Genomic DNA, 27548 nt, shown 5'->3' with positions numbered 1-27548 from the left:
GGGACTGGGATTCTAGAGTGGAAAGCAGATGTATTTTCGTGTATATGAATATATACAGTTTCTGAACTGGCATAAAGAACCATTGGAAGGAAACACAAGAAACCAGATCTTGGCCAAAAGTGGTATTCACAGTACCGAATGATTGTGGCAGAAATACCAATAAATTAGAGTAAATGCGGCCCCCAAAGAACCAGTAGCAGTGAAAATTAGCCTTGTCTGGGAGAAAGGGGAGATAAGAGGATTAGGGTATGGAAACTGGGGAAGGGATGGGACAAGAGTGGCAAGGATGGGAATGAGACTTATCAATGTACTTCTTCATGATGTTTTAATTTTTGGACCATAGGATTACTATCTATTCCAAAATAGAAAATAAAATCTCCCCATACTCCCTGAAAGAACCCAAGCAGGAAGGAAAAAAAGCTACAACAAAATTTGGTCTCTGGGAGAGCTCTGTGTTAATCAAAAGTGATGACTGACTCAAATGATACAGTAAAGGTCCCTTGAGACTGGACGAGAGAAAGATGTTTGAGGGAAGGTAACTCTTTCAAACTAGAGATGGCACAGTACAGCCCTCCCTGGGTCCAACATTCACTGCTCCTTCCCCACCCAGCCCAGCCTGGGCATTAACGAGGTTTAGTCTGTCTAACTTGTATTGAAAGGTTTTGTAGTGCATGTCATCTAAGACAGGAGTCCCCAGCCTCCAGGTCACAGGCCAGTACTGGTCCTTGGCCTGTGAGGAGCCGGGCCACACAGCAGGAGATGAGAGGCAGGCAAGCGAGCAAAGCTTCATCTGTGTGTACAGCTGCTCCCATCACTCGCATTACCACCTGAGCTCTGCCTTCTGTCAGATCAGTTTCTGGAAAATAAGCTCAGGGCTTCCACTGATTCTCATGATGATGAGTTGTATAATTATTTCATTGTATATCAGAATTTAATAATAATACAAATAAAGTGCACAATAAATGTAATGTCTTGAGTCATCCCCAAACCACCTCCCACCCCCCAGTCCCTGGAAAAATAGTCTTTCACAAAATAGGTCCCTGGTGCCAAAAAGGTTGGGAACTGCTGCTCTATGGTCAGGTCATACTCAGTCCTATATGCATGCTCCCAGCATTTTAAGGATCCTTACCGTATGACTCCTTAGAAGCTTGTCCCACTGGATAAATCCTTCTCGGTTGGGGGAGGAAGTCTGGTAGGAGCATGGAAGGGTAACATTTTTCCCCCTCGCAGCCCGAAGAACATCCTTTGGGGTTTCCACAAAGATGCCATGGACAGTCACCCAGACTGGAAAGAAAGCAGGAAGTAAATGACATGGCATACCCACTCACTATCCACTGGATCTCCTCCAACCACAGCTCAACACACTACAACTGCGATCTTGGCCATGGCACACCGGCTATTCTCCTCCAAGCCTTGGGTGAAGACAAACACGTATACCTTGGTTCACCCTGTCCCCGTCCTGCAGCATCTCAATAAAGTCAAGCGGCTTGTGTGGTGGGCGAAAGCCTGGCTTTGAGCCTCAGCCCCACCCCTCCCTTTAGGCATTGTGTGAACTTTTCTTAGCCTCAGCTCTCATCCAGAAAAAGGGACATTAATACTTTTCAGAACTGTTTGGAGAATTACATGAGATAACATGTAAATGTTTTGCTTAATGCCTGGCACATAGAACACACTCAATAAATATTTCCCCCCATCTTTTTTTGTTGTGATGATAATTCACTCAATATTTAATACATATTTATGGAGCACTTATATATGATAAATTTGAATAAGATTAAGTTAAGGTAAAGAGAGAGAGGGTACTCCCAGGAGCCTTTATTCTATATAAGTTTATCAGAAAAAAAGAAAACGGTGAGAAAAAGAGTGTGGTCACACTAGCATCTCTCATCACATACATTCTTACCATGTGACATTGACTCTCCCCCATCGATACCTGGGGTCTGTGTCCCCTCCCCCTGAATCTGAGTCGGCCTGTAACTGCAGTGTGAGAGACGCCCATTTGGCTGAAGCTCTAGTAAATGGATTTCTTTCCCATAGAGTCTGGGTGCCCTTTGAACTGCTGATTTTTATGCTGTTTCTCGGGTGGGCAAGTCCATACTTGGGCCCATCAGCAATAACCCTCCTTATTGGTTTCTGTGTTAGGGGTTGGGTTCCCATGGATACAACATCTCTGTGTTTCCTACTCATTTCTATGTTGCCCTTCTGTATGTAGTAACTTTGATCAGCCCTCAGGTCTTCCTTAGGAGGAATTGCTCTGTATGTCGGTGTAGATTCGGTGTGCCTGTAAGGGTAGCATAGCACTGAGTTTAAATGCACAGGCTTCAGAGCTAGAATGCCTCTTTGGAATTCCAGTTCCTTTATCTGTTAAATGTGTAGCCTTGAGCAACTTACTTAAGCTCTCTGTGCCAGAGTCCTTGCTTGAAAAAAGGGTTGTTTGAAAATTAAATAACATGAAATGTGTACTTTGTTTAGAATGATTCCTGACCCATGCTGCTGCTTCTGCTAAGTCACGTCAGTCGTGTCCGACTCTGTGTGATCCCATAGACGGCAGCACACCAGGCTCCCCTGTCCCTGGGATTCTCCAGGCAAGAACACTGGAGTGGGTTGCCATTTCCTTCTCCAATGCATGAAAGTGAAAAAGTGAAAGTGAAGTCGCTCAGTCGTGTCTGACTCTTAGCGACCCCATGGACTGCAGCCTACCAGGCTCCTCCATCCATGGGATTTTCCAGGAAAGAGTACTGGAGTGGAGTGCCATTGCCTTCTCCATCTTGACCCATAATCAGTGCTTAATATATGACAGTTACATTACATATGTGTATGTTCTATATATATATATATATATATATATATATATTCATATTGAATAACTTCTACTTTTTCATCTCATAGTCTTTTGTTGAGGTGCATCCTTAATTAGAAATTAATCACAAGAAAAACCATCACCATCACCATGGATGAACTATTGTAAATAAATAATAATTACTAATGACTATAACTAAAGAATAGATCAAGGGGCTTCCCTGGTGGTCCAATGGTTAAGAATCTGCCTGTCAATGCAGGGGATATGAGTTCAATCCCTGGTCTAAGAAGATTCCACATATGGCGGGGCAACTAAGCCTATGCATGCTAGAACCCATGCTCTGCAATTAGAGAAGCCGCCACAATGAGAAGCCCATGCACCGCAACTAGAGAGGAGCCCTTATCACCGCAACTAGAGAAAAGCCCAAGAGCAGCAACTGAGACTCAGTGCAGCGAAAAGTAAGTAAGTTAAATAATTTAAAAAGAATAGATCACTTTTAAAGATCATAATAACAGCGAGTTGAAGTCATTTTATGTGAGTGAGAGAAGAGACTGAAATGAATGGATGAGTAAGAACTCATAAAGAAAGGGAAAATATATTGAACAAATATAGAGTGCTATTTAATGTTATTTGTAAACCTGAGAAGGATTTTTAAAGGCCAATCCTGTGCCCTAAGGCACACTTACATTTTCCATAATCCTAGATGAGAATTTATCCTATGTTTAAGCACTTCATGCCAACAGCCATCACTGGGAATCCTCCATAGCTAATCTAAATCCTTCTCGCTGACTTCAGTGAGTATCCTCTTGTTCTGACATTACTGGCAACAAAGACATCTGGCTTAACTTCTTAATAGCCTCCCATCATAAACTCAGAGGCTTCTGATGTTTGTAATCACCAGCTTTCTCATTCCTAGTTCTGTAATAAACTGTAATAAGTCCAGTTCCTTTCACCTCTTCCCATAGGCTTACTGTGACCCACATTCTATGGAATCTTTGCATCCTACGCAGTGGATGAGGGAAAAGCACCGGGTGAGGATATCTAATCTATAATCAGAACACTAGGGAGTGGAGAAGTTGGTTTCTAGAGCTTTCCAACAACCTCCCTTTCTACTTTTTGTATAGGTCTACACTGGGCATGTTCTGGGCGACTGGAAAGAAGATGCCACCCTCTCCCCAGTCGTTGCCACTCGCACATCCTGTTGCTCCTAACAGCTGTGTCTCTCCTGCTCCAGAAGTATTCTTTCTTTCCTCCTCCCTGCTGCTCTCCTTTCTTTTTTTTCCAAGGCTGGGCTCTTCCGATATTGATGAAGATCATCTGTCTAAGCTAATTCACCATAAGGTGTTAAAAACTAATAAATAGTTCAGGGATATGTTGACCTTCCCAAGGTATACAAATTGGGAGAGTAGGTGCTTTCACCTGCAAAGAAGGAATGAAAATCTCAGAATTTTGTGCCACAAGCACCACCCACGCGTGCCTTCATCCTAGTGCTCTCTCGTGAAAGGTTGTCACACAACGTGGCAGAGTGGCCAAAAGCACAGCCACTGAAGCCAACTGCCCAGGCCGGCATCCTCATCCTTAGTTTTCCTAGCAGCGCAACCTTGTACAACTTAATTAACTTCTCTGTACCTCAGATTCCTTGACTATAAAACGAGGTTAATTATACTACCTAACTCAAGGCTGTGAGGGTTGGATAATAGCATATTTAGTATGCACAACCTTTACCCTGGCAGATAAGCAAGACCTGTGTCCACATTCTATATTGTCGTGTCTTCTCCTCTGCTACACTGTGCTTCTTTCATTTTCATATCCTCAGGGCTCAACAAAGTGCCTAATACATAGGAAATACTCAATTAAGTGCCCTTTGCAAACAAAATGAATGAGTTACGAAGAACTTAAGTTTAAAAGATAGGTAGGATTTACAACCAGAGAAACTTAGTTGCTAGAAGATGTAAAAAAAAAAAAAATCAAATAAATAACCAAAGGAGCCCCAGAGAGGGGACACCAAGTCTGCAGGTGGCCCCAGGTGGAAATGGTAAAGGTCACTGAAACTCCCTAAGTGACTGGGGTGTGAAGACTCAGCTTGAGGCCTCCAGAATTGCTTGTAAATAATTAAGGTTTGTTAAGAAGATAATAAACGGTCTCTTGAGAGCTAACTAGAAAGCAATACACCCAAGGAGGCTAATGAAATGCTTGATGGAACCCGGCTGCTTGAGGCGTACATAGCACATTATGGGAACCCTTGGGAAACTGGCAGTAATGCCTCCACTTAGGAAAATCCATTTGCACAGAGAAACCACAGTCTTAGGGAGGACGTGTGCTGGAGGCCAGAAGGGACCCATCGTGCCTTAGGACTAGATAGATAGAGCTCTTACAGTGAGAAAGTGCTGGTCTCTAGGGCAAGGGGTGCAGCTCATACATGCACATGCATGTTGGTTTGTCCTGTCCCCCAAGGTGGACATGACCCCTGCAGGCTCTCAGAATGACAGCTGGGGAAGGAGAGATGGAGAGATGGGGAGGAGGGGTTAGAACTCAATGGACATTTGTGGAAGCCTTTTTTCAACAAAGATCTTTAGGAATCTATATATTCCAGTCAATTTAATGAATTTTTCCTAAGGCCCTAGTTTAGTGCAAGGCACTGAGAAAATGATCAGAGGCATGTTCATGCCCCTATCTTCTTGGGGAATCCACCAGGACCGTCTCAGCCCTTACTGGCTTTGCTGAACTGCTCCAGGGAGCTTGTGTCCCACACACATCATTATCGTGTCACTGTGGGTCTACATGTGCAGGCTGCCTCCCCTCATCACATAGCAGCTCCTTCTAGCAGGGTGTGTGTCTCAGACTTCTCTTGTACTCATCACTTGCCAGTTCCCACCCCCAAGGTGTCTACACAGAGCTGGGTGCTAATAAGACCTTGTTTGTTGAGTGGTTTGTATTCCCTGCCCAGGAAGAAGTTAGAAGTCACTGTCAGCCAGCATCCTAACAAAGCCTAAGTAAGTGTTTAGTGCAAGTGTTAAGGAGGGAAGTGTGAAGGGATGGAGGTGGGGAGAGAGGAGAGGGACTGCATTTGGATCCAGAAGAAGGATTTTAATGGAAAGCCTTACTGAGATGATGGGACTTGAAATAGCCCCCAAGGGACTCAGTTCATGTTGTTGAACTTGTGTATACAAGAGAATAAAGCAGGGTGCATAACTGTGCATATAACAGTATCTCACTTCCACAGAGTCACAGAAAGTAAATTTTAAAAGAAAATATATCAAAGTATAAAATTAATAGCAGTTATCTCTGGATTCCGGATTTCTTCTTTGTGTATTTTTATTTTGCAAACATTCTGCAGCAGACATGTGGTACTCTTACAACAATAAAACTGAGTTACATTTCTACAAGTCAAGTAGGAAATAAGGAAGCAAAGAAGTGAGGACGGACTGTTTTGTCAGGGAGCTTGCCTAACACAGAGAAATGGGAAAGCTGCAGATAGAAGGCTATGAAAGATCTTGAGAAAGTCTGTTTCATCCCCTCTGGAATGGAAGATGGAGAGACTTGAGCAGGCTCCTAGGTCATAGGGATGGAGCTCCTAGAAAAGAAGTGACTCCTTAACAAAATAAAGGAGGAGAAGCCTGATGGAGCACGACCCCTGCCTGGGTGGGTATGCGCAAAGGTGGAGGACTAGCCTTGCCCACGGCAAGAGGCACCTGTGCCCGAGTGTGCAGAAAGAGAGCAGCCGGTGGGCAGGAGTGGAGCAGTGAGTTCTGACCGGGGGCTCTGCCCTCCACCGCTACGCTCGCTCACTCTCTGTCTGTCTGAGCGTCTATCTATCGCCATATTCTGCCTATGCCGGGTGTTTATGGCATCCCTGACTCACAGGGCAGAGAGCAAGGAAGCCGCCCAAAGGGCACTGACTGCCAGGAGAGGAAGAACCCCAGGAAGGAGGCGGGTTCCAAGTGTGACAGTTGGTGCCCTGGGCAGAGAGGGTGCTCTGGGAACAGAGACAAGCTCAACAGTCAGGGGTTAGGGATATGGGAACAAAACCTGAGTGTTGCCAAGATGGAGTGGTTTGAGGAGCAACTGAACTTTACCTCCAAGTCAAATATATTCTCCACTGGCTGTCTCAATACTAAAATCCCACCACTGACTGAAGGCACTGTGCGTGTGCGTGTGCATGTGCTTGTGCATGTGCGTGCATGTGCGTGTGTGTGTGTGTGTGTGTGTGTGTGTGTGTGTGTGTCTGCATGCGCTTAGCCACTTGGTCATGTCTGACTCTGCAGCTCCATGGAGCCCGCCAGGCTCCTCTGTCCATGGGATTCTCCAGGCAAAAATACTGGAGTGGGTTGCCATGCCCTCCTCCAGGGGGTCTTCCCGGGAATGCAAGTGCTGCTTGGGAGGGAGGGAAGGCACAGTGAGTGGCTCTCTTCCTTTAACCTGCAGGGCAAATCCATCTCCTTAATTAGCCCCTCTCACCCATCCATCCCTAGAAAGGGGATGCAGGATGGATAAATGTTGATTTAAAAAAACAAATGCAATTAGGAAACTGAGGCTTGGAGAGAAGGATAGAGTAAAGGCAAAGAAAGACAGGTAGGAAACTGAGAGCAAACCAGCTTGCTGCCTGCTGAGGTTCAAAGGGGTGGGTGCTCATTCGTTGACACCCACTCAGCAAATGGCTGCTGGACACCTGTGTTCCAAGGGCTCTGCTGGACTCCGGGGGAAAATGGCAACCAGAGACAGACACAGTTCCCGCATCACAGAGATAAATGTAAAACCATCATCGTAACCAGTGGTACACAGTCAATGACAGGATATAACAGAGGATTTGGGGATGAGGAGAGGTTGTCCTGAGGAAAGGCCCTTTGAGCTGACATTGGAGGATGGGCAGGAGGGAACCACAAGAAAAAAAGGGAAGAGGTGAGAGAAGGAGAGAAGAGCATGTACAGAGGTCAGGGCACGGGAGAAGGTGGGCCATGTTCCAGAAACTAAAACAAGCCGCTCTGCAGCAATGGAAGTGGGTGGTGTGGGTGGGTGGTGTGATTCTTTTAGCCTTCCATGACGATTCCAAATAAACAGAGGCCAAGTTCAAACTTCATACTTGTGCCCTCAGGGCAGTTTAGGACAATTCTTGCTATCTGCCAGACTTCACCCTTCAGGAGTCTCCTAGAAAGCAACTCAAAAGTTACACCTCCCCCAGTTGTGGTCAGAAATGTGGGATGGGCCCAAGTCTAACAGGCCATAATAGCAATTGAGGGTTTTTCCCACCACCCCCCCACCCCCACTATCTACATCTATTTGAAACAGTTCTTTTGAGTATGAGGGTTCTTTCTTGCATCGAATGAGTGAGCACTTGTCAGTTTTAAAATCACTGATGTTTATCTTTAGATAATTAAATTAGGAGGAAAATGAAGAACCTACTGATAACAGGAAGAAGCAAGAGTCCTCTCCCGTCTGGCATTTGATGAGATAGATATTCATTACTGTGCATTCCGATTATTTTTCCAGGACAGAACATAGGGCAGAGACTTGACAACATGGGTGTGTGAAGCCAGATTGAGCTTACGTTCCGTAACTATGTCACTTGCAGGGCTGTCATTACTATATTAGCTGGCTGTGCCCCAGACAAACAGGATCTGCTGCTACAAACCTTTCTCCCAGTCTTCATCATGAGGAGGGCACTGCTATGCTCTCAGCCACTGTCTCTTATCAAAGTTTCCTGGTTTGGTTGACAATATCCTGCTCAATATGATTTTTGTTGTCAAAATTGAGAATGATGATTGATTTCAACCCAAGGAACCTGGTGGTGAGCATAAAGGGACAAGCAGTGAATTGCTGCTTGGGACATTACTGCTTGCTTGGGACATCAGCATAGTTTGTAAGATACTTCCAATTTGGAAATGAAGGAAGCAAATCCAAGTGCATGGTCCAAACACGCTTGTTCTTCAGTGCCCTTCGCCCCACATCGGTGTCACAGCAAAGCTCACTTCCAGGTCCTGATGCTGAAGGTAAGGCCCCCACTTCCTGTGCTCAGCAGTCTTGGCTCTGGTCAGAGTGTGGAGTTAGGGGCTCAGCCGTGGGCATAATGGTCGCCACCGTCTTTGGACCCCTTTCTCTGGCCCTCCTCACTCCTCAGTGTCAGCTCCTCGGGCCCATCTTCTTTTAGCCCATCCTCCTCTGGCTCCCAGTCAATCTTCAGGGAGATCAACCCTGAATATTCACTGGAAGGATTGATGCTAAAGCTAAAGCTCTGGTATTTTGGGTCATCTGATGCAAGCAGATGATTCATTAGACAAGTCCCTGGGAAAGATCAAAGGCAGAAGGAGATGAGGGCATCAGAGGATAGATGGCATCACCAATGCAATGAACGTGAACTTGGGCAAACTCTGGGAAGAAGTGAGGGACAGGGAGGCCTGGCATGCTGCAGCCCATGGGGTCACGGAGACTCAGACACAACTGGGCGACTGAACAAAGCCGCAGCAGCAAAGTCTGGCCCGCAGGATCCGCTTGCAGGAGTGGAGTTGCACAGCCTACACTGGCTTTCTGGGGGCCATCTAAGAAAAGAGGGCCTAGGAATGGGCACTGGCGGAGGCAGTGGGGCTGGTTAGAGGTCAGGTGCTGGTTGGAAAGAAGCCTAGTTTGGGAAAGTTGTCCAGATAGAAAGTTAACTTAGATTTGGAGGGGACAGAGAGAAAAATTATAAAGGAAATAAGTAGGCAGAACAGCCTCAAAATCAATCATCAAGGACAAGAATCTAGCTGTTTATGTTTAGCACACATGGTAGACTCTCGTAATTTAAAGATTTGTGCTCAATAATAGTATCTGAGAATGCTTGGTAAGATGGATACCCCAGCTGGATTAAAGGGAGTTTTATATCTGAGGAGAGAGCCCAATGAAAAGAGTCGGAGGAAAAAAGAGGACCAGAAAACTATAACTTGATACTGGAAAACCAAAATATATTGTTCACAAATAGATTGTGAGCACTTGTTCTGGAAACTATGATACAGAAAAAAAAAAAAAAATATATATATATATATATATATATATGCAGTAGTTCTTGATCCCCATGCTGCTTAGGCAAACAGGTATCAAAAAAAAGGTTAAATGGCAGTAAATCAGATGGGGGAAAAAAAAGTGATCGAGACCTCAAAATCAAATCAGGAAAAAAACAATGTGGCTTAAAGTTACCTGGAAAGGCTTTATGGAGAGAAAGAACTTGTGATACTTCAAGGTCAGCCAGAAAAAAGGAAGGTACCGACACTACAAAGAGGTCTGATGATAACATTTTTCCAGACCAAGAAGTGCAAGATGTAATGTAGCAAACATTTTTGTAATATCAAAAGTGTAGAGACATTCTAGGTGCTGAAATATTGGGATTTGGAAGAATGTCCCAGTGGTTTACAGAGTCTAAATAAGAGTTAGGAGAAACTAGCCTCACAATATGAGTCTTATCCTAATAGTAACGGGCAATAACTGAATACCTTCAAGTAGGTGTAGTATCATGGTCATAATTTTATTTTAACAGATCATTTTGGCTTCAGGGTGGACAGCAGATAGAAGTGGCAAAATAGGCTCACAAGCCCAGTTGGAGACTATGGAAGTAGCTTAGGAGAGGGAGCTTACTTCAGAGAGGTGTCAGAGGAAATAGAGAAAGATGAACAGATTTTAGAGATACTGGAGGGCTAAAATCATCAGGACTTAGTGATGACTTGAATTTGTAGCTAAAGGAGAAGAAGCTGTCAAGGCTGATATGGTGGTTTTAAAATATGGTCCCAAAATACTTTGGAACTCCTCTCATCAAAAGGACTCATGTCCCCGCCCTTGAACCTAGGTTCTGTGATTGCTTGATCAATAGAATATGGTAGAAGTATGGTAAAAGATGCTGGGTCAATATCCGGGCCCAGACTTTAAGATATTGGCAGCTTCCACCTTATATCTCTTTAGATGTTCACTCTTATAATCTAGCCACCATGCTATGAGGAAGCCCAAGCTTCCCTGTGGAGAAGTTCATAAACAGAGGAATCAGAGTTAGCAACTACTTGCCAGCCAGTGAGCCAGAGTCTTGGAAGTGGGTCTTCCAACCCCAATCAAGTCACCCCAGCTGACACTGCATGGAGCAGGGACAAGCTGTCCCTGCCAAGCCCCATCCGAGTTGCAGATTTGTGAGCAAAATAAATGCTTATTATTATTGTTTTAAGTTACTACTAAGTTTTGGAATGGATAATTACATAACAATAGAAAACAGTAACAGATGACTCCTATTTTTCTGGCTTTCATTCCTGGAGGGATTGGGTGTCATTTACTGATGTAGAGATCACTGAAAAAGGCCCAGATGTGGGGACAAAGATCATGAGTTTGGTTTACAGCTTGTGAGTTTGAACTGATTCTGAGATATCTAAATTGAAAAGTCACGCATAGTTTTGGATTTATGGGTCTAAGGCTCAAGAAAGAGATTGAGTTTGAAGACAAAACTGGGGTCAAATGTGGGTCAATCAGAATAAGTGAGTGAGTGAGTGAAAGTCGCTCAGTTGTGTCCAGCTCTTTGCGACTCCACAGTCCATGGAATTCTCCAGGCCAGAATACTGGAGTGGGTAGCCTTTCCCTTCTCCAGGGGATCTTCCCAACCCAGGGATTGAACCCAGGTCTCCTGCAGTGCAGGCGGATTCTTTACCAGCTGAGCCACAAGGGAAGCCCAGTTAGAATGGGTGTGAATGAAAGATGCAGATGTAGATGAGGGTCTAAGTGGAGGGAATTCTAACATTTCATGGTAGGCCGAGAAGCATGAAGCTGCAAGGGAGATGTGAAAGGGTTAGCCCAGGAATGCCAGAGGAGAACCAGGAATGGGTGTATCTTGGGGGACCGACGGACTAGAGTATGTTAGGAAGGAGGGAGGGATTATCAAGGTTAGACCTTGCCGGGAATACTTTCCCCCAGGCTTCCTCCCTGCTAGCCAGCATCACAGTAAGCAGTGCTACTGGTTACCAAGACCCTGGGATGGGGCCCTAGAGGGCAAAGATGAGGGCAAGATGAGGATCACACCTGTGCCCATGAACCAGTTCTTCCCTGGAGGCCTTGTTTTTCAAACTGTAGTCCCTGGAGGAGCAGCAACATCACTTGGGAGTTTGTTAGAAATTCAGATTTCCATGCCCTTCCCTAGACCTACTGAATCAGTCTGTGTTTTGACAAGATCTCAAGACGACTTCTATGCATATGAAAGTGTGAGTTAAGACATCAATTTGGAGGCTGGACACTAACTCAGGGAAGCAGCCAGATGCTGCAAAATTGAGCTGCAAATCACACGCAGAGTATCAGCCCCAGTCACGGAGACAACTATTCATTAAACCTATTTTCCCTCAAGGTCCAGTAGGCAACTCTGAACTGAGGTTTTCACATCAGAATCACTTGGGTAAATTTTCATAATCAGAGAGATGGCCAGATTCTGCCTCTCAAGAGTCTGATTCAGAGGGTCTGGGGGAGCCTGGACATGTGTACTTTTACTCCCCAGGGGATACTGATGGGCTGCCTGGGTTGCAGCTACTGCCCTAAACCATCACTCATTGCACACATACCACACTTAGGGTGACCATTCATTGCATTCTTCCCACTTCAAGGCTGGAGCTGGGACTGGGGCATTTTAATCTGATTTCATTTCTGACAGGCAGAAAGTGTAATTCCCCAGGCACACGAGCCCTCCCTGTGAGCACTGGCTTCTGACTTGTGCTCAGGCACCAGCAGGCCCTCCCCAGGCTCCAGGTGTGAGTCACACCCTGGGGTCAGGTGTGGCAACAGGGCTTAGAGCTGGGAAGGAGATAAAAGGCCAGCCTGGCCATCTTGCAGTGCACTTGCTGGCCAACACTACTGGCTCTGGTCTGAATACCACACTCTTGGAGTGGAGATGAACTGGGCACAAGGCCACTCTCTTAGAATTTGCCTGCGGTGCAGATGATGCAGGAGACCCAGGTTCGATCCCTGAGTCGAGAAGATACTCTGGAGGAGGAAATGGCAACCCACAGCAGTATTCTTTCCTGGAGAATCCCCTGGACAGAGGAGCTTGGCAGGCCACAGTCTATGGGGTTGCAAAGAGCTGGACATGACTGAGCTACTAAGCACGCACTCATGGGGTCAAGATGAACTGGCACAAGGCCACTTATCTGGTTCTCATCTTTGTACATGTTTGAGATTGAGCCCTGTAAACCTCAGAGCCTCGACCAGGCCACTGTGTGGACTTAGAGATGCAAGGGACACGAGGCGAAGATATGCCACCCTCTGACAGGGAAGGTCTTGGGAAGCTGCGCAAGCCTGTGTGACTAACAGGAACATGGTACTTCAGAGTGGGCAAATCTAAGTCGTGTAGGAAAATCCTCCTGCTGGGGACTGTAGCTCTAACAAAGGCCCGTGGGGAAGGATTCTAAAATGGCATGATCAACTTTACAATGATAGAAAATTTGAAACTTATTAATAGTTCCCAAAAAAAACCCATCATGGATGAATCATCCATGAGCTTATTGAAATTTTTTTTTAGATGGAGGAAAAAAAAATATTTTCTCATCTTGAATATTTCAGGATGATAGATTCCCTTATTTCTTGGTGAAAAGCAGTACTTTCTGCTTTTCTAACTTAAGCTTTGAGGTTTCCTCTAGTTCTAGGAAGGTAGGGCTTTTTGTTTGGTTATGTTTTTTATCAAGTCTTCAAAGATTTTAGTGACTCTGGGCAGAGTGTCTCAGAGACTTTTTTCCCCTTGGTGGACTCCTCTTTATGCCTCTCTTTTCCTGCAGCTGTACCTTCTACTATATCAAGTCTTTCATGGAGTCTGGTGGCTGAAAAAATTCCCAGAGTGGAAGAGCTTTGGTCCTATACACGAGTTGGAGCATTTTCTCTAGCAGCCTTTGGGAGGGTGGATGAAAATCTTTCATCCACAGTGACTCTCAGTCTCTTGGCAGATGTCTGCCAGGTCAGAGTGATCAGACAGTTGATCATCAAAGTCTAGTTACTTTCCTATAATTTACACTTGCCCACACTAATAACAACAACAACAATAATAATGGGCATTTACTGAATGCTTGTTATGTGGCAGGCACTGATTCAGGGTCTTTACATTGACAACCTCATTTGCTATCTCTAATAACCAAATGGGAGGTAAAATGTGCATTTTTATACATTATAGGTTGCCCTCTCCATTTCACAGATTAGGAAACTGAGATTTATTGAGGCAACTAATTTGCCTCAAGCTAAAGTCAGTTAGGAGAAGGCAATGGCACCCCACTCCGGTACTCTTGCCTGGAAAATCCCATGGACAGAGAAGCCTGGTAGGCTGTAGTCCATGGGGTCGAGAAGAGTCGGACACGACTGAGCGACTTCACTTTCACTTTTCACTTTCATGCACTGGAGAAGGAAATGGCAACCCACTCCAGTGTTCTTGCCTGGAGAATCCCAGGGACCGGGGAGCCTGATGGGCTGCTGTCTATGGAGTCGCACAGAGTCGGACACGACTGAAGCAACTTAGCAGCAGCAGCAGCAAAGTCAGTTAAGGAAGAGGGCCTGCCCTTCTTGAGTGCCTGTGACATGAGAGGATAAGCGGGTGGGAGCGTCTGCCAGGGAGGGGGAGGTATTGTGTCACTGACATTTTTGGAATTGTCATACTGACTTTTAGTAGGTTTAAGTACTGTTTTTAAATTCTTGAATGCACCACCTTCTGTTTGCATACCCTTCATATGACCTGCTTTTGCTGCTGCTGCTAAGTCACTTCAGTCGTGTCCGACTCTGTGTGACCTCACAGACAGAAGCCCACCAGGCTCCCCTGTCCCTAGGATTCTCCAGGCAAGAACATTGAAGTGGGTTGCCATTTCCTTCTCCAATGCATGAAAGTGAAAAGGGAAAGTGAAATCGCTCAGTCACATCCAAATCTTAGCGATCCCATGGACTACAGCCTACCAGGCTTCTCTGTCCATGGGATTTCCCAGGTAAGAGTACCGGAGTGGGGTGCCATTGCCTTCTCCGTCATATGACCTAATGTGATTTTATTCTGATTCCCGAAAGTCTGATGAGTCCTGGGGCCTGTTTTCATTAATTCTGTCATGGTACTCTGCCCAAGACATCAGCAAAATTTTAGTGGTTACTGAGCAAGTTCAGGTGAAGAACAGAACAACAGGGAAAGCCAGTAGGTCCTCTGGAATCCAGCTTAATCTCCACCTCCTCCAGAAAGCCCTCCCTAATTTCCCTGTTCCTCCTCATGGTGGGGAGTGTCACCCAACAGTTTTTATGTTTGACTTTTGAAGGCCTTTATTGCTCACTTACACATGGAAGTGACTATTTCACCCACAAACATTTCCACTTGGCAAACATATACCCAGAGCTAGCCACCAAGCCCGGCTTCCATGGCTCCACTGCTCCAGCCCCTTCCCCTTAGTATAAAGTATGGAGGCAAAGGTGATGAGCCCCTGGCGCCAGACTTGGAGGGTGGAGGGAAGTGGATGGGGGCAGAACACTCTATCTGTGTGTCTGAGCACAATCCCAAGAACTGGTTCCACTGGATGAGTTCACCCAGGGGTCACATACCTTCTCACAGGAAGAGGTGAAATGTACTGCTCAAGGCTGTTCACAGTTAGGGCCACTTTTCAGTCTGTTTTGTTTTGGGTTATTTTTTCCCTAAGCCCAAATCCCTTCTTTTTATTTGTGCATGGCTTTCGGGTTGCAGCCAGACTGCAAATGCAGGGGTGTGTAGGGGAGGAGGCAAGGCATGAGAGAGACTTCCAGGCTCTGGAGAAGAAGATCAGAGGTCGCTGGCCCAGCCCAGAAAGGGTGGTCATTTCCTCTCAGCCTCCTACCCTTGAGACTTGAAGCACGTCATTCGGGTCTGGATGTGATGGCTGAGACAGATTCCCTGATGACTGCAATTCATTCCAGGCCCCTCACTCCTGCGTTTCCTGTACAAACTATGTGTTTGGTAAAGAGCTGTTTGGATGAAAGAATGAACCAAGTAGGCCCTCTAGCCTGATGACGAGGGCCCCTCTGCCCCACAGAGATGGGCCTTCTGGCAGGGCCTCCGAGTTTGACCAGACCTTCCCGAGCAACCAACAGCTTCAAGATTGCGTTTGGAGAGATGGGGAAAGAAGGGGAACCTGGGGAAACCTGGGGACCTGGGAGAACCACCCTGGGCTGGCAGGCCAACTGGTTTGGAGCTTGCCTCTAGAAGCGGAAAAGTGAGCCCTAAATCAGACCCTGTTCCATTCCACTTCCCAGGCCTTAGGGCTCCCAAGTTTCCTGGCAGAACTCTTCACCTCCCCCTGTAACTGCGCAGGACCCTATGGGACTGCCCAGGACAGTTCCTTCTCTGCATGTCCTCCGCCTGCCCCTTGTTTGTGGAAAAGCTGTGGTCTCCCAGGCCTACCCTGAGTCATAAAAGTCTGAATCAAGAGTGAATGCAAAAGTAGCAGTTGGACCAGGAAAACTGGTAAGAATATAAACAGTAAATTAGCCATACAGCAGTCACAGAATGTTTAGCTCCTCCCTGAAGAACCTAGACAGCACTACCTGATCCACATTTCCTGGGTTGTTTTAGAGTTACTGAAACCCCTACCAAATGGAAGGAAGTACTTTATGACCGTGAACATGCAGCCTCCAGAGCTACTGGAGCCTGAGAGTGATGTTAACCCCTGTGACACCACCCTGTTACCTCACCACCAACCGAACAGAAAATTGCGCACAAGCTGATCACACATCCTGTGACTCTCCTTCCTCACCTGCTCCTTTAAAAATGCTTTCTTGAAACCCATTGGGGAGTTTACGTCTTTTGAGCGTGAGCCACCCCTTCTCCTATTATGGCCCTTGCAGTGAAACTTTCTCTTCCACACTCCAGTATTTCAGTTTATTTAGCCTCATTGTACACGGGGCACATGAACTTGAATTCAACAACACACCCTAGTCTTGCTAGATCCCTGAAGCCCACAATAATTTCTAAATTGCAAGCTAATACAGAGAAAGACGAATACTGTATGATATCACATGTGGAATCTAAAAAATGCTGCAAACAGATGAATAAAATGAAAAAACAAAAGCAGATTCATGGATATAAAGAACAAACTAGTGGTTACCAGTGGGGAGAGGGAAGACAGGAGCGGCAAGATAGGAGTAGGAGAAGAAAGGGTTATTGTGGGATTATATAAAATCATGTATGTGAAATATTTGACAATTGTAAACACTACAGAATTTAAAGAATCTTTCATTCAAAGAAAAATAATATTTTTAGTTTTAAAATATGGCCAAATTTTAAGATAAATAAATAAATTGCAAGCTGATGAGATTCTCAGCATGGTCAACTCCTAAAATTCCCCCAACCCTTATCTCTCAAATTCCTTGCTCATTCTACTTTCTGTCAGTTCCCAGGAGTCTGATGCCAAGACCTCCATCCTAACCAGTAGACCTTCCATGGATCCTCACACAGTGGCTTTGCTATTTAGCACCTGATTTGGAGTCTACCATTATATTAATGAACGTCTGATTTTTATTATGTGGAGTTTCCCCATGTTCTGCGTTTTCAACGACCAGAGTACAAAGAGAGCTAAAGAGCTTTGACCTTTGGAAAGAGCCTTTCTAATTGGTTGTTTTTCTCTTTGTTTTTGCTTAGTCTTCTCTCGCCCTGTAAACGATATTGGGTGAGTAGTAGTGTCTCTCTGCTAGTTTCCATATACATGATACAGATGTTACCATTTTCTCTGGTTTTAAGGCAATGGTTAAAATCTCACGTATTGGTGGTTTAGTCGCTAAGTTGTGTCTGACTCTTGCAACCCCATGGGCTGTAGCCTGCCAGGGTCCTCGGCCCATGGGATTTCCCAGGCAAGATTCCTGGAGTGGGTTGCCATTTCCTCCTCTAAAATCTCAGGTAGTGAACAAAATTCCTGGATCCACACATCCTGGCCTTTCTGGGGTTTATTGTCCTAATTTCCAGATTTTATTAATATATTTGATCCGATGATTTGACTTAGAATCAGAAAATATAGTTTTGAGAGTCTTATGAATTCTTCATTCCAGAAATGGGCTCAAATTTTATTTACTAATATGAGAATTAAACATTTCTGATTCTGGCCTGGAACCTGCTTTTTCAACAACTCAACATGTCATTCTGCCCAGAGGGAAAACACTGTGTCATTTGAGGCCCTCTCTGGGGCTGTCTGGGAGACCCTCAGCATTCAGCCCCTATCTTGCCCACCCCTGGGCACCACTCACCTGCACAAAGCACCCACAGCACAGGCTGTATCTTCCCCTCCATGGTCTGGCTCCCTGTCTGCCCCACGTCCAGCCTGGCACTGGTGGTCTCCTGTCTTGAATCAGTCTGGGCTGACTGGTTAAAGCTACAGTGGCCTCTGGCCCAACCCAGCCCAGCCTTCGGTCAGTCCTCCAGTTTCTCCCTTCCTCTACCTCTGCCCAGCCTGGCCCCCATGCCCCACCCCACAGCTAGACTGACAGGTGAGCTCACCTGTGGGACTAGACTCCAGCTCCACCCACTCCACCAAAGGCCCCAACAGGAACCTCTTTCAGCTCGTCAGTTCCTTCCCCTGCCTTCTCTCCATTTAGCAGGTGAGCAAAGTCCTGGGCTTCTCACTATAATGCAGGTTTACCTATATGAGATAGGAAGTTGCCACCTGTAATATAAAGGGAAACTATCTCAGAGGAAGGGTTTCAAAGTCAATAAAAGAAGGGTGTTGGCCACAATTGCCGAAACACTGCAAGACATATTATGATCTGTTCCTCTGCTTCCCTTCCTTGTCATTTCCCCCTACCCCACACCATGCTAGAGACACAGTCATGAGGAAGACCAGAAGTCTCTATCCCAGAGAACTGCTAATCTGACTGAGGAGGAAAATAGTATACAATCAAACAAGACAGCCAGAAATACCATGACCAATTCATCCAGTTTGCTTGGAGTTGCTCCACTGTTAAAACAGAGGGCCCTATGTCCCAGGAATGTCTCTGTCTTAGGGAAACTGAGATGGTTGGTCACCCCACTTAAAGATCACCAGTGCTATGGGGAGCATGACTTGGAAAAAGACGTAGGTAATAAAACTGTGGCCGTGGGAGGACCCACCTTGGACTGGGTGGTCAGAACGCAGTGGAAAAATTAGTACTTTGATTTTCTATGTTACAGATAGGTATCTCTGTCTCAAAGAAGTTAATGGGTTATCTATGGTCACACAGCCAGCAAGTAGTCTTCTGATTTTCAGTCCACTCTGCTAGTGATCCCGATGTCACCGTCTGTGAGTTCGGGATGGTGACTAAGGTTATAAAGAAAACAGAGGCCCTCTGCCATCCTCTCCTCCTGAGTGGTCCCGTCTATCTGCAGCCACTTTTTGGTGTATTCGCTCTCCCTTTTCTCTCTCTCCCCTCCCCTCCACCATCTGCTTCCTTATGCTGGCGGTCTGTCCACCTGATGCCCCTCTTCAGCCCCCTGCCTGATTTCCACCCCACTCTCCATCCCTCCCTCCTTCATCTCACCTCTCTCTCATACTACTTTTCATCTTCACGGAGCCTTGAAGTCTGGAGGTACATTGAACCCCCATGGTTACTCAGTTGTGGTCCTTCTTCCATTCTTCAGCAGCCACTCACCGAGCCCCTATTTTGATGCCCAGGACAGTGGTTTGGCAACTGGTCAGTGGTGATGCCATGTGCTTCTCCAGAGATGCCTTCCTGAACCACTCTATCCAAAGACGCTCCCATCCCAGCTTTGCCAAGTCTCTGCACTCAACCTTGTTTTCTTTCTTCAAAGCTCTAATCACTATGTGAAATTAATTTTTGCTACCCTAAAACTTTTTCCATGTCGTCCCCTCTGGAAATCCTCCCCTCACCATATCTGCTGTTGTAATGCAATATGTGCTTTAAAGCCCAGTTCACGTATTTGTTCTTTCGTGAAGCCATTCCTGACTTCTTCAGTCAGAAGGGCTCTCTCCCTCATTTGAACTCACACAGCACTCCGGATCTCTCTTAGGATACTAACTAACTACATTCTGCCTTGAGCTTGAGCTATATTTGGTCTGTGTCTCATCCCTCCTAATAAACTATGAGGTCATTCATTCGTTTGGCCAATTGTTAATGATACTATGCCCCAGGCATTATTCCACCTAGCTGGGAGGAAACACCATTTAAGTGTCTTACTTTGGTCACATCAGAGCTGGATGCATAGTGGATATCAGTACATATTTGTGAATGGGTACACAAATGGGCAGATGGCTGGACGAAGGGATAGGGGTCATTACAGAATGTACGGGCTTGGGGAATGAACTATTGGGTTACTGGGCTTTGTTTTGATTGTAATGTTGGTGGGTGGAGTAGGATGGATTATGAACTCATTTGAAGTTCATGAAGCTCAAGGGGTGTTTATATCACCCAGGGATGATATGGGCTGAGTGTGGGACGGGGTTATGGAAGGCGTGCACGACTGCCCAGTTCACTATCCAGAGTCATATTTCTGCAAAGAAATGGAGTCCTGGCCACAGGCAGTTAGTACCCCTTAGTCTCACCACGGTGCTCTCCCAACATCTATCAGAGGATCCTCCCCATTCTATATATCTGCTGACAGAGGGTTAAAGTACAGTTTACTTCATTCTTTCAGATCCTTGGCTTTAGATTATCTTCTGGAAGCACTCTGCATAGGCAGCCCCAGGCAGGGAGGTATGGAGAGAGAGCCTAAAGTAAACCTGTTCTTGAGGCCGCTCTGTGAAGCGTGAACTTCTCCCAATTCTGCGGCTCAGGGTCAGTTTCCAAAGAAGCAGCCAGGAGGGAAAGAGTTAAGTGGGGCCCACATTTGGGTCTGAGTCCTGAGCCTGCATGCCTTCCTCTCAGAGATCTGCCAGGCTGAGGGGCCAGAGGCTAAATTTAGCAGGCAGCTAAGGTTTCCTGTGAACAGCTGTCCTGCCCCTCAGAGAAGGAGACTGGAGAGAGGAGGGAGGTCCCTCTCACTGGTCGGAGTCTCTGGCCATTTTGTCTGGGCCCCTCAGCCTCTGGGTGGCTGCCCTCTTGGTGTGGAGATACAGGCAGATCAGCGGTGAGTGTTCTCCCTTCACTTTGTCCTGTGAGCCCAGGACTTACAACCAAAAGGGCAGCAGCTCTTCCCTGAGTGTCAGGGCCTAGCCTCATCTGGGACCAGCTCCTGGGGGGTCTCATGTTCTTTAATAAGCTGTGGGATGGCTCCTGAATCAAAGGCAGTGGCTCCTGTGGCCTTGGTTAGAGTCGCTGAAGAAGGTACCTTCCCAGTAGAGACAAAAGATGTGTGTGTGAGAGAGGGAGAGAGAGAGAGTGTGTGTGTTCAGAGAAAGTTCAGAGAGAAGGTTCAGAGAAGGACCTCTCTGGTCTGGGGAATACACATATGTTCAGCGTAAGCTATAGTTAAGGCAAACTTTGGACTCCCCTCACTGCTTTCTTGCTGGCACCTGTGGAAGGAGCCAAGGTATCACTTCTTAAATTTCATGACTCCAAGGTGGACTAGGTGGATTGCTTACATGGCCAGCCAAGTGTGCGTTTTGGTGTCCTGATAACAGTAGCTGAATCAAGTCTGACTGGGTTTTCCTCATGAGTTGTTTTCCCCATGAGTTGTTTTCCCACCAGGCGATTAACATGTGGTGACTTTCCCATCCCTAGTTCCATTGAGGTGACATCACCAACACACCTCTCACCCCCACAAAACCTCCAGAACTAGCTTTTCTAACTGCCTTATTCATGCTAAACCTACAGAGGCTGACGGGCTGTCATGGCAACCAGTGGGGACCCAGAAGAGGAGCAGGTGGTCCCGAGTGAAGAGGATGAAGCCAACGTGAGGGCTGTACAGGCCCGGTACCTCCGGAGCCCCTCCCCCAGCCAGTAAGTGTGCGATTGCTGAGTGTGGGCCTCCCTCCAGCCGTAATGGGAGTGTGCTAGGGAGCGTGACGACGAGTGGACCCCAGGGAGCCTACAGCCACAGCCTTAAGTTCATTCATTCAGCAAACATCGTTTGCAAATTTTTTATGTGTTATATTTCATGGAAGAAAAAACTTGCAAACAGATACATTGCAACACGGCATGGTAAGTGCTAGAATTAGCATGCTTAGGGTCTAGTTGATGTGGGGAAGGAAAGGATCACCTGGGCTTGGAAGGTTCATAGGAGGCTTCCTAGAGGAGATGATGTTGGACTTGAACCTCAAAGGGTGAGTAGAAATTTGGCAGATGTCCCTGGATTACAGTTCTTTTTTCCCTAGGAGGGAAATAAGGCTGGAATGGGGATGATAGACCATAGATCATAGATAAGAGAAGGCATCAAGACAGGAAGACGCCCTTAAGACATCAAATTCTAGCACTAAGGTAATTTTGTATCTGTGATCAGGCTGTGTCTTTCCACTGGGAAGTGTGCTTCCTGGAGGGTTTTCTTTATTTTGCGACAATTAATTCTAAAGTTTCTTTTATATAAAATCATTGGGGATATATGATGATGTAGAATGAAAAATTTGCATACAAATTTTAAGAAAAACCATAAAGCAACAAAGAAATAGTTAATTGCTTGCTAAAGCAGTCATGTGTATGCCTTTTCTTTTTTCTTTTGCTACAAATAATAGTAGGGGACCTGACTTCTAATCTTAACTCTGTCACCAAATTTTAAGTGAAGAATCACTTTAATTCTTGAGCCTATGTCTCCTTATCAAGAAAAAGGGAAGAAAAGACTTAGAATATTTCAAGGTAAATTCACATCAGAGCATCTCTGATGCTGCTTGACTTTCCTTTTCCTCGGGCCTCTTGGGGTCTTGTTGGCTCTGGCTTCTCGGGGCTCAACAGGCTTCCCCTTTGGAGTGAGATGGGAGCAAATGTAGGTGCTCATCACCATAGTGGACCAGACCACATTGGCCAGATGGAGCTTCAGGGATTTTCCCTTAAAGTTCAGGCTTATGTTCCCACTTAGAAAAACTGTCAGGATTGAGAGATTTAAAATACAGCCCTCCCCTCTCTATGCCACCAGACAAGGCATAGGTAGTTTTATGTGTGGTTAGGGTAAGTGATGGCTTCGTGTAGCAGTTGGAGTAATGACAGCTGTTACAGCAAATGGATGTTTTTTTCTCACTCAGGTGTGTTTCAGAACAGGTACCTGAGCAGTGATTCAGGAACTGAGGCTCCTTTTGTCTTGTAGATCCTCCACTGTAAGCCCTGACTTCCAAAGTGACTGTGTTCATCAGTCTTGAGACAAAATGGAGAATCTCTCAGGAGGGTTTTATGGGCCAGGCCTGGAAATGGCCATTTTGCTTCCACTCATACTGGCTTCCCTGGTAGCTCAGCTGGTAAAGGATTAGCCTGCAGTGCAGGAGACCTGGTTTGATTCCTGGGTAGGGAAGATCCCCTGGAGAAGGGATAGGCTATCTACTCCAGTATTCCTGGGCTTCCGTGGTGGCTCAGATGGTAAAGAATCTGCCTGCAATGCTGGAGACCTGGGTTCAATCCCTGAGTTGGGACGATCCCCTGGAGAAAGGCATGGCAACTACTCTAGTATTCTTGCCTGGCAAATCCCCATGGACAGAGGAGGCTGGTGGGCTGCAGTCCATGGGGTCGCACAGAGTCGGACACAACTGAGCGACTAAGCACTGCTGCTGCTGCTAAGTTGCTTCAGTCATGTCCGACTCTGTGCGACCCCATAGACAGCAGCCCACCAGGCTCCTCTGTCCCTGGGATTCTCCAGGCAAGAACACTGGAGTGGGTTGCCATTTCCTTCTCCGATGCATGCATGCATGCCAAGTTGCTTCAGTTGTGTCTGACTCTGTGCGATCATATTCCATTGGCTAGAACTCAGCAAGGCCATGCTTTCTTGTAAAGGAACGGTCCATGAACCCAGGAAAAAGAAGTAGGCTCAGCCACTGTAGTCTCTCGAGGCAGTTAATATTCATGTCTCCTTTTTCACACTCTTAGACCACACTTACTGCCTTCCCGGGGAAACAGCCTGAAATCCCATTTACCAATTGCTGCAAAGTTCAAAGGCTGGGTTCTCTGGAAAGTATGCCCTGTCCGGGGCTGAATGCAGCTCCTCATGATCTGACCAGGATAACAGCCCCTGGCCCTACCAAAAAAAAAAAAAAACCTTCCATCTAATGAAAGGAGGAGTAGGGGACACAGCAGCCATCAGTCCTTACAAATAATGACCCTGTTGAGTGTGGCTTTGCCCCAGAAGTGGAGAGATCTCCTAGGTGTGACCTTGATGTGGCTCTCAGGGTGGCACTCTTGATCTGTTGTTCTCTGCGGCTTCTAGCTCCATCCCCTGGGCCTTTTTCCTTGTCTGTTATCCTCCACAGCCACATCTGAAGTGAAGCTGAAGAGGGTCTCTTCCTTGAGCACTGTGTAACTTTTGCAGACTTGTCCTGCTTATGGAAACTTGGAGGTCCAAGGGCTGTTTTAAGGCTTATACCACCCAAAGGCCTTTTAAGAGTCATGACTTCTTAGAAAATGTTATCCCTTCAAAAGTTTAATTGGTTTCTGATTTACAGAAACCGGACAACTCCATGTGCCAGAAATCACACCCATAGTTCTTTCTTAGATATAATTTTCAATCCTAATTTATTTCTCTGATTCCTGGTGTATGTGCTTCACTCTCTCAGCTTAATGACAGATATCTTGAGAGAGTATCTGAAACTTTAAATTTGAGTAGGGAGTTCAGGATCAAAGTTATTTAGAATTTATAAGGATGCAATAATAAAATGTAATCAATCCAAAAGAAGGCAAGAGAAAAAAGAATACAGGAAAAGCATAATTGATAGTAAGAAAATAGTAGGATGGAAGATTTAAACCCAAATATATAAGTAATTATTTAAACATATATAAGCTAAAATACGTCAGCTTCCCTGTTAGCTCAGCTGGTAAAGAATCCGCCTGCAATGCAGGAGACCCCCATTTGATTCCTGGGTCAGGAAGATCCCCCAGAGAAGGGATAGGCTACCCACTCCAGTATTCTTGGGCTTCCCTGGTGGCTCAGATGGTAAAGAATCAGCGTGCAATGCAGGAGACCTGGGTTTGAGCCCTGAGGTGGGAAGATCCCCTGGAGGAAGGCATGGCAACCCACTCCAGTATTCTTGCCTGGAGAATCCCCATGGAAAGAGGAGCCTGGTGGGCTGCAGTCCATGGGGTTGCAAAGAGTCAGACATGACTAAGTGACTAAGCACAGCACAGCAGACTAAATACTTCAATTAAAAAACAAAAATTGGCAGACTCAATTTTTTCACAAGCCTACATACTATTTACAAGAGACACACTCAAAAATAAAGATGTACAAAGGTGAACAAAAGATAGAAAACTTATACTACACTGTTCTGGTTACTATTGTTCATAACTCCAAACCTTAGTGTCATAAAATAACCATTTTATTATGCTCATAATTTGGAATCTGGATAAGGCACAGTAGTGTGGCTTATTTGTTTCAGGATGTCTGGGGCCTCAGCTAAAAAGACTTGGAGACTGGGGATAAATTTGAGCCTGCGGTGATTCAAGAGCTGGGAGCTGGTGTCAGAGAGGCATCACCACACGTTTGGCACTTGAGGTCAAGACCTCAGTTAGGCAATTGGCCTGAATACCTAACATGGTCTTTTCATATGATCTGTCCCTGTGGGTCACTGTGGGTTTTCTCAGAGCCTGGGAGCTGAATTCCAAGACAATAGGACAAAAGTGCATTGATTTTCATGATCTAGCCTCAGAAGTCACAGAGAGGACCACCAAAGTTCAGAGGAGGCAACACGGACTCTACCATTCCATTGAAGGTGTATTAGGGTCACGTTGTAGGGAGAACAAGTGGGATGGGATACATCGTGGCCCTCTTTGGAAAGTACCCACTGCTGTAATTGTGAACACTGGCCAGAAGCAAGCCAGTGAAGTGATTTACCGATAGCAGACAAAGAAAACCTTACCTTAAAGTTTCAGAATAATCAAATTCGCTCTATAATAGGTATATTCATTTAAATTATTAAAATTTCTAGGATCTGATAAAGTAACCTCAAAATACGTAAAGCAAAGAATTGACAGAACTGAAGAAAAAGTAAAATTCACGATCTTAGTCAAATGTACGTTTTAAAAAGCACAATCTCAGCAACTGATAGAATGAGGGGAAAAAGTCAAAAATATAAGAAATGTAAATAAAAAATAAATAAAATTAACCTAATTTGCATTTATAGCCTATATACTCAACAATTGCAAGAGATAGATTCTTATCATGTGCACATGGAATTTTTAACCAAAAAGTTCATACATGCATTGGGTCATATGTATATCAACAAGTTTTTAATGCTTGAAATTATATAAAACATGTTCTCTGATCATTGCAGAGTTAAGCTAGAAATCATTAAAAACAAAATACACAGTAGAAATTTCAAGAGTTAGTATCTAAGAGAATAGCATGGAAGTTCATTGATTTTCATGATCTAGCCTCAGAAAGAAAGTCACATGAGACAAATATTCAAAAGGAGACAACATGAACTCCACCACTCCCCTGGAGAGGCATCAAGGTGACACTTACAAGAGAGCAAGTGGGATGGGATATATTGAAATATATGGATGACAGACATTCAAACTACAACCACAGTTCGATAGTACGATACTCACCAGACTGCCTAAAATTAAACACTGACAATAGCAAATATTAATGAGGATGTGAAGCAAACAAGATGTTCCTGTTCATTGCTGGTAAGAGGGTAAATTAGTACAACCCTTTGGAAAATTGTTTCCTAGAATCTAAACAGGAGAAGGCAATGGCACCCCACTCCAGTACTCTTGCCTGGAGAATCCCATGGACAGAGGAGCCTGGTAGGCTGTAGTCCATGGGTTCGCTAAGAGTCAGACACAACTGAGAAACTTCACTTTCACTTTTCACTTTCATGCATTGGAGAAGGAAATGGCAACCCACTCCAGTGTTCTTGCCTGGAGAATCCCAGGGACAGGGGAGCCTGGTGGGCTGCCATCTATGGGCTCACACAGAGTCGGCCACGACTGAAGCAACTTAGCAGCAGCAGCAGTATCTAAACACATGCATGTCCTACAGCCCAGCAGGCTTATTCCTGATACATACTTAACAGAAGTAAGTATATATGTGCACCAGAAGAGAAGTACTAATACTAGAATGCTTTAGCAGCTAACAGTCATTAAGAATTTGGAATGTTTGAGCAACATGAAGAACTGTCTAATTAATAGTAGGCTAGATAAATAAAGTCTGGTGAATATTTTAAAATACTGACCTAGGTGTTTTATTAAGTGTCTGTCACTTTGGTGTGATTGAGCTTCTGAGGTCATTGGCTGGAGAGGGCGATCAGTGAGTGCCAGGTGTGAAGGCAGAAGGTGGGTCACCGCAGGGAGAGCTGGTTCTGCCGGTTCCAGAGTCTCACATAAAGTGAGCTGGCAGCAGGACACAAACATTGATTAATAGAGACATTCCAGCAGCATCCAGTTCTTAGTCCTTCCAGCTGCCAGTCCCCCTTCTAGACAAAAACAGGCTCAACCCTAAAGCCCCACTTACACATGAAAAGGGCTGAACTCCTGAAAAGTAAGGTCCCACAGAGAGAGCACATTTTCTCTGGGCTCTCAGTGAAGTGAAGTCGCTCAGTCACGTCCAACTCTTTGTGACCCCATGGACTACAGCCCACCAGGCTCCTCTGTCCATGGGATTTCCCAGGCAAGAATACTGGAGTGGGTTGACATTTCCTTCTCCACTGTATACTCCTTAGCAGTTGGTTTTTAGTAGCTGATCCTAAATCAACTAGCCCTTTTCAGAAATGTTCAAGAAAGTGAAACACAC

The 27548-nt window shown here is 45.6% G+C and overlaps 2 protein-coding genes across 4 annotated transcripts in view; one reads left to right on the top strand and one right to left on the bottom strand.

Moving 5' to 3' along the window:
• GPA33 (glycoprotein A33) overlaps nt 1-18114 on the bottom strand; it is a 52669-nt gene extending 34555 nt beyond the window's left edge. Inside the window, 2 exon segments of the mRNA NM_001035330.2 lie at nt 1130-1284; nt 18002-18114. Of these exon segments, the coding sequence (NP_001030407.1) occupies nt 1130-1284; nt 18002-18044 (198 nt within the window). The 5' untranslated portion in view covers nt 18045-18114.
• A 2565-nt stretch (nt 18115-20679) lies between these two features.
• The window catches only part of STYXL2 (serine/threonine/tyrosine interacting like 2), a 67211-nt gene continuing 60342 nt past the window's right edge, over nt 20680-27548 (top strand). The window contains exons 1-2 of one of the 3 annotated variants that reach the window (XM_005203419.5): nt 20680-20813; nt 21500-21625. In XM_005203419.5, the coding sequence (XP_005203476.1) occupies nt 21516-21625 (110 nt within the window). In that variant the 5' untranslated portion in view covers nt 20680-20813; nt 21500-21515. 3 annotated transcript variants of the gene reach the window in all.

This window comes from Bos taurus, chromosome 3 (assembly GCF_002263795.3).
Source record: "Bos taurus isolate L1 Dominette 01449 registration number 42190680 breed Hereford chromosome 3, ARS-UCD2.0, whole genome shotgun sequence".
NCBI classification, from domain to species: Eukaryota; Metazoa; Chordata; class Mammalia; order Artiodactyla; family Bovidae; genus Bos; species Bos taurus.
This window is presented reverse-complemented; position numbering and strand designations above follow the sequence as displayed.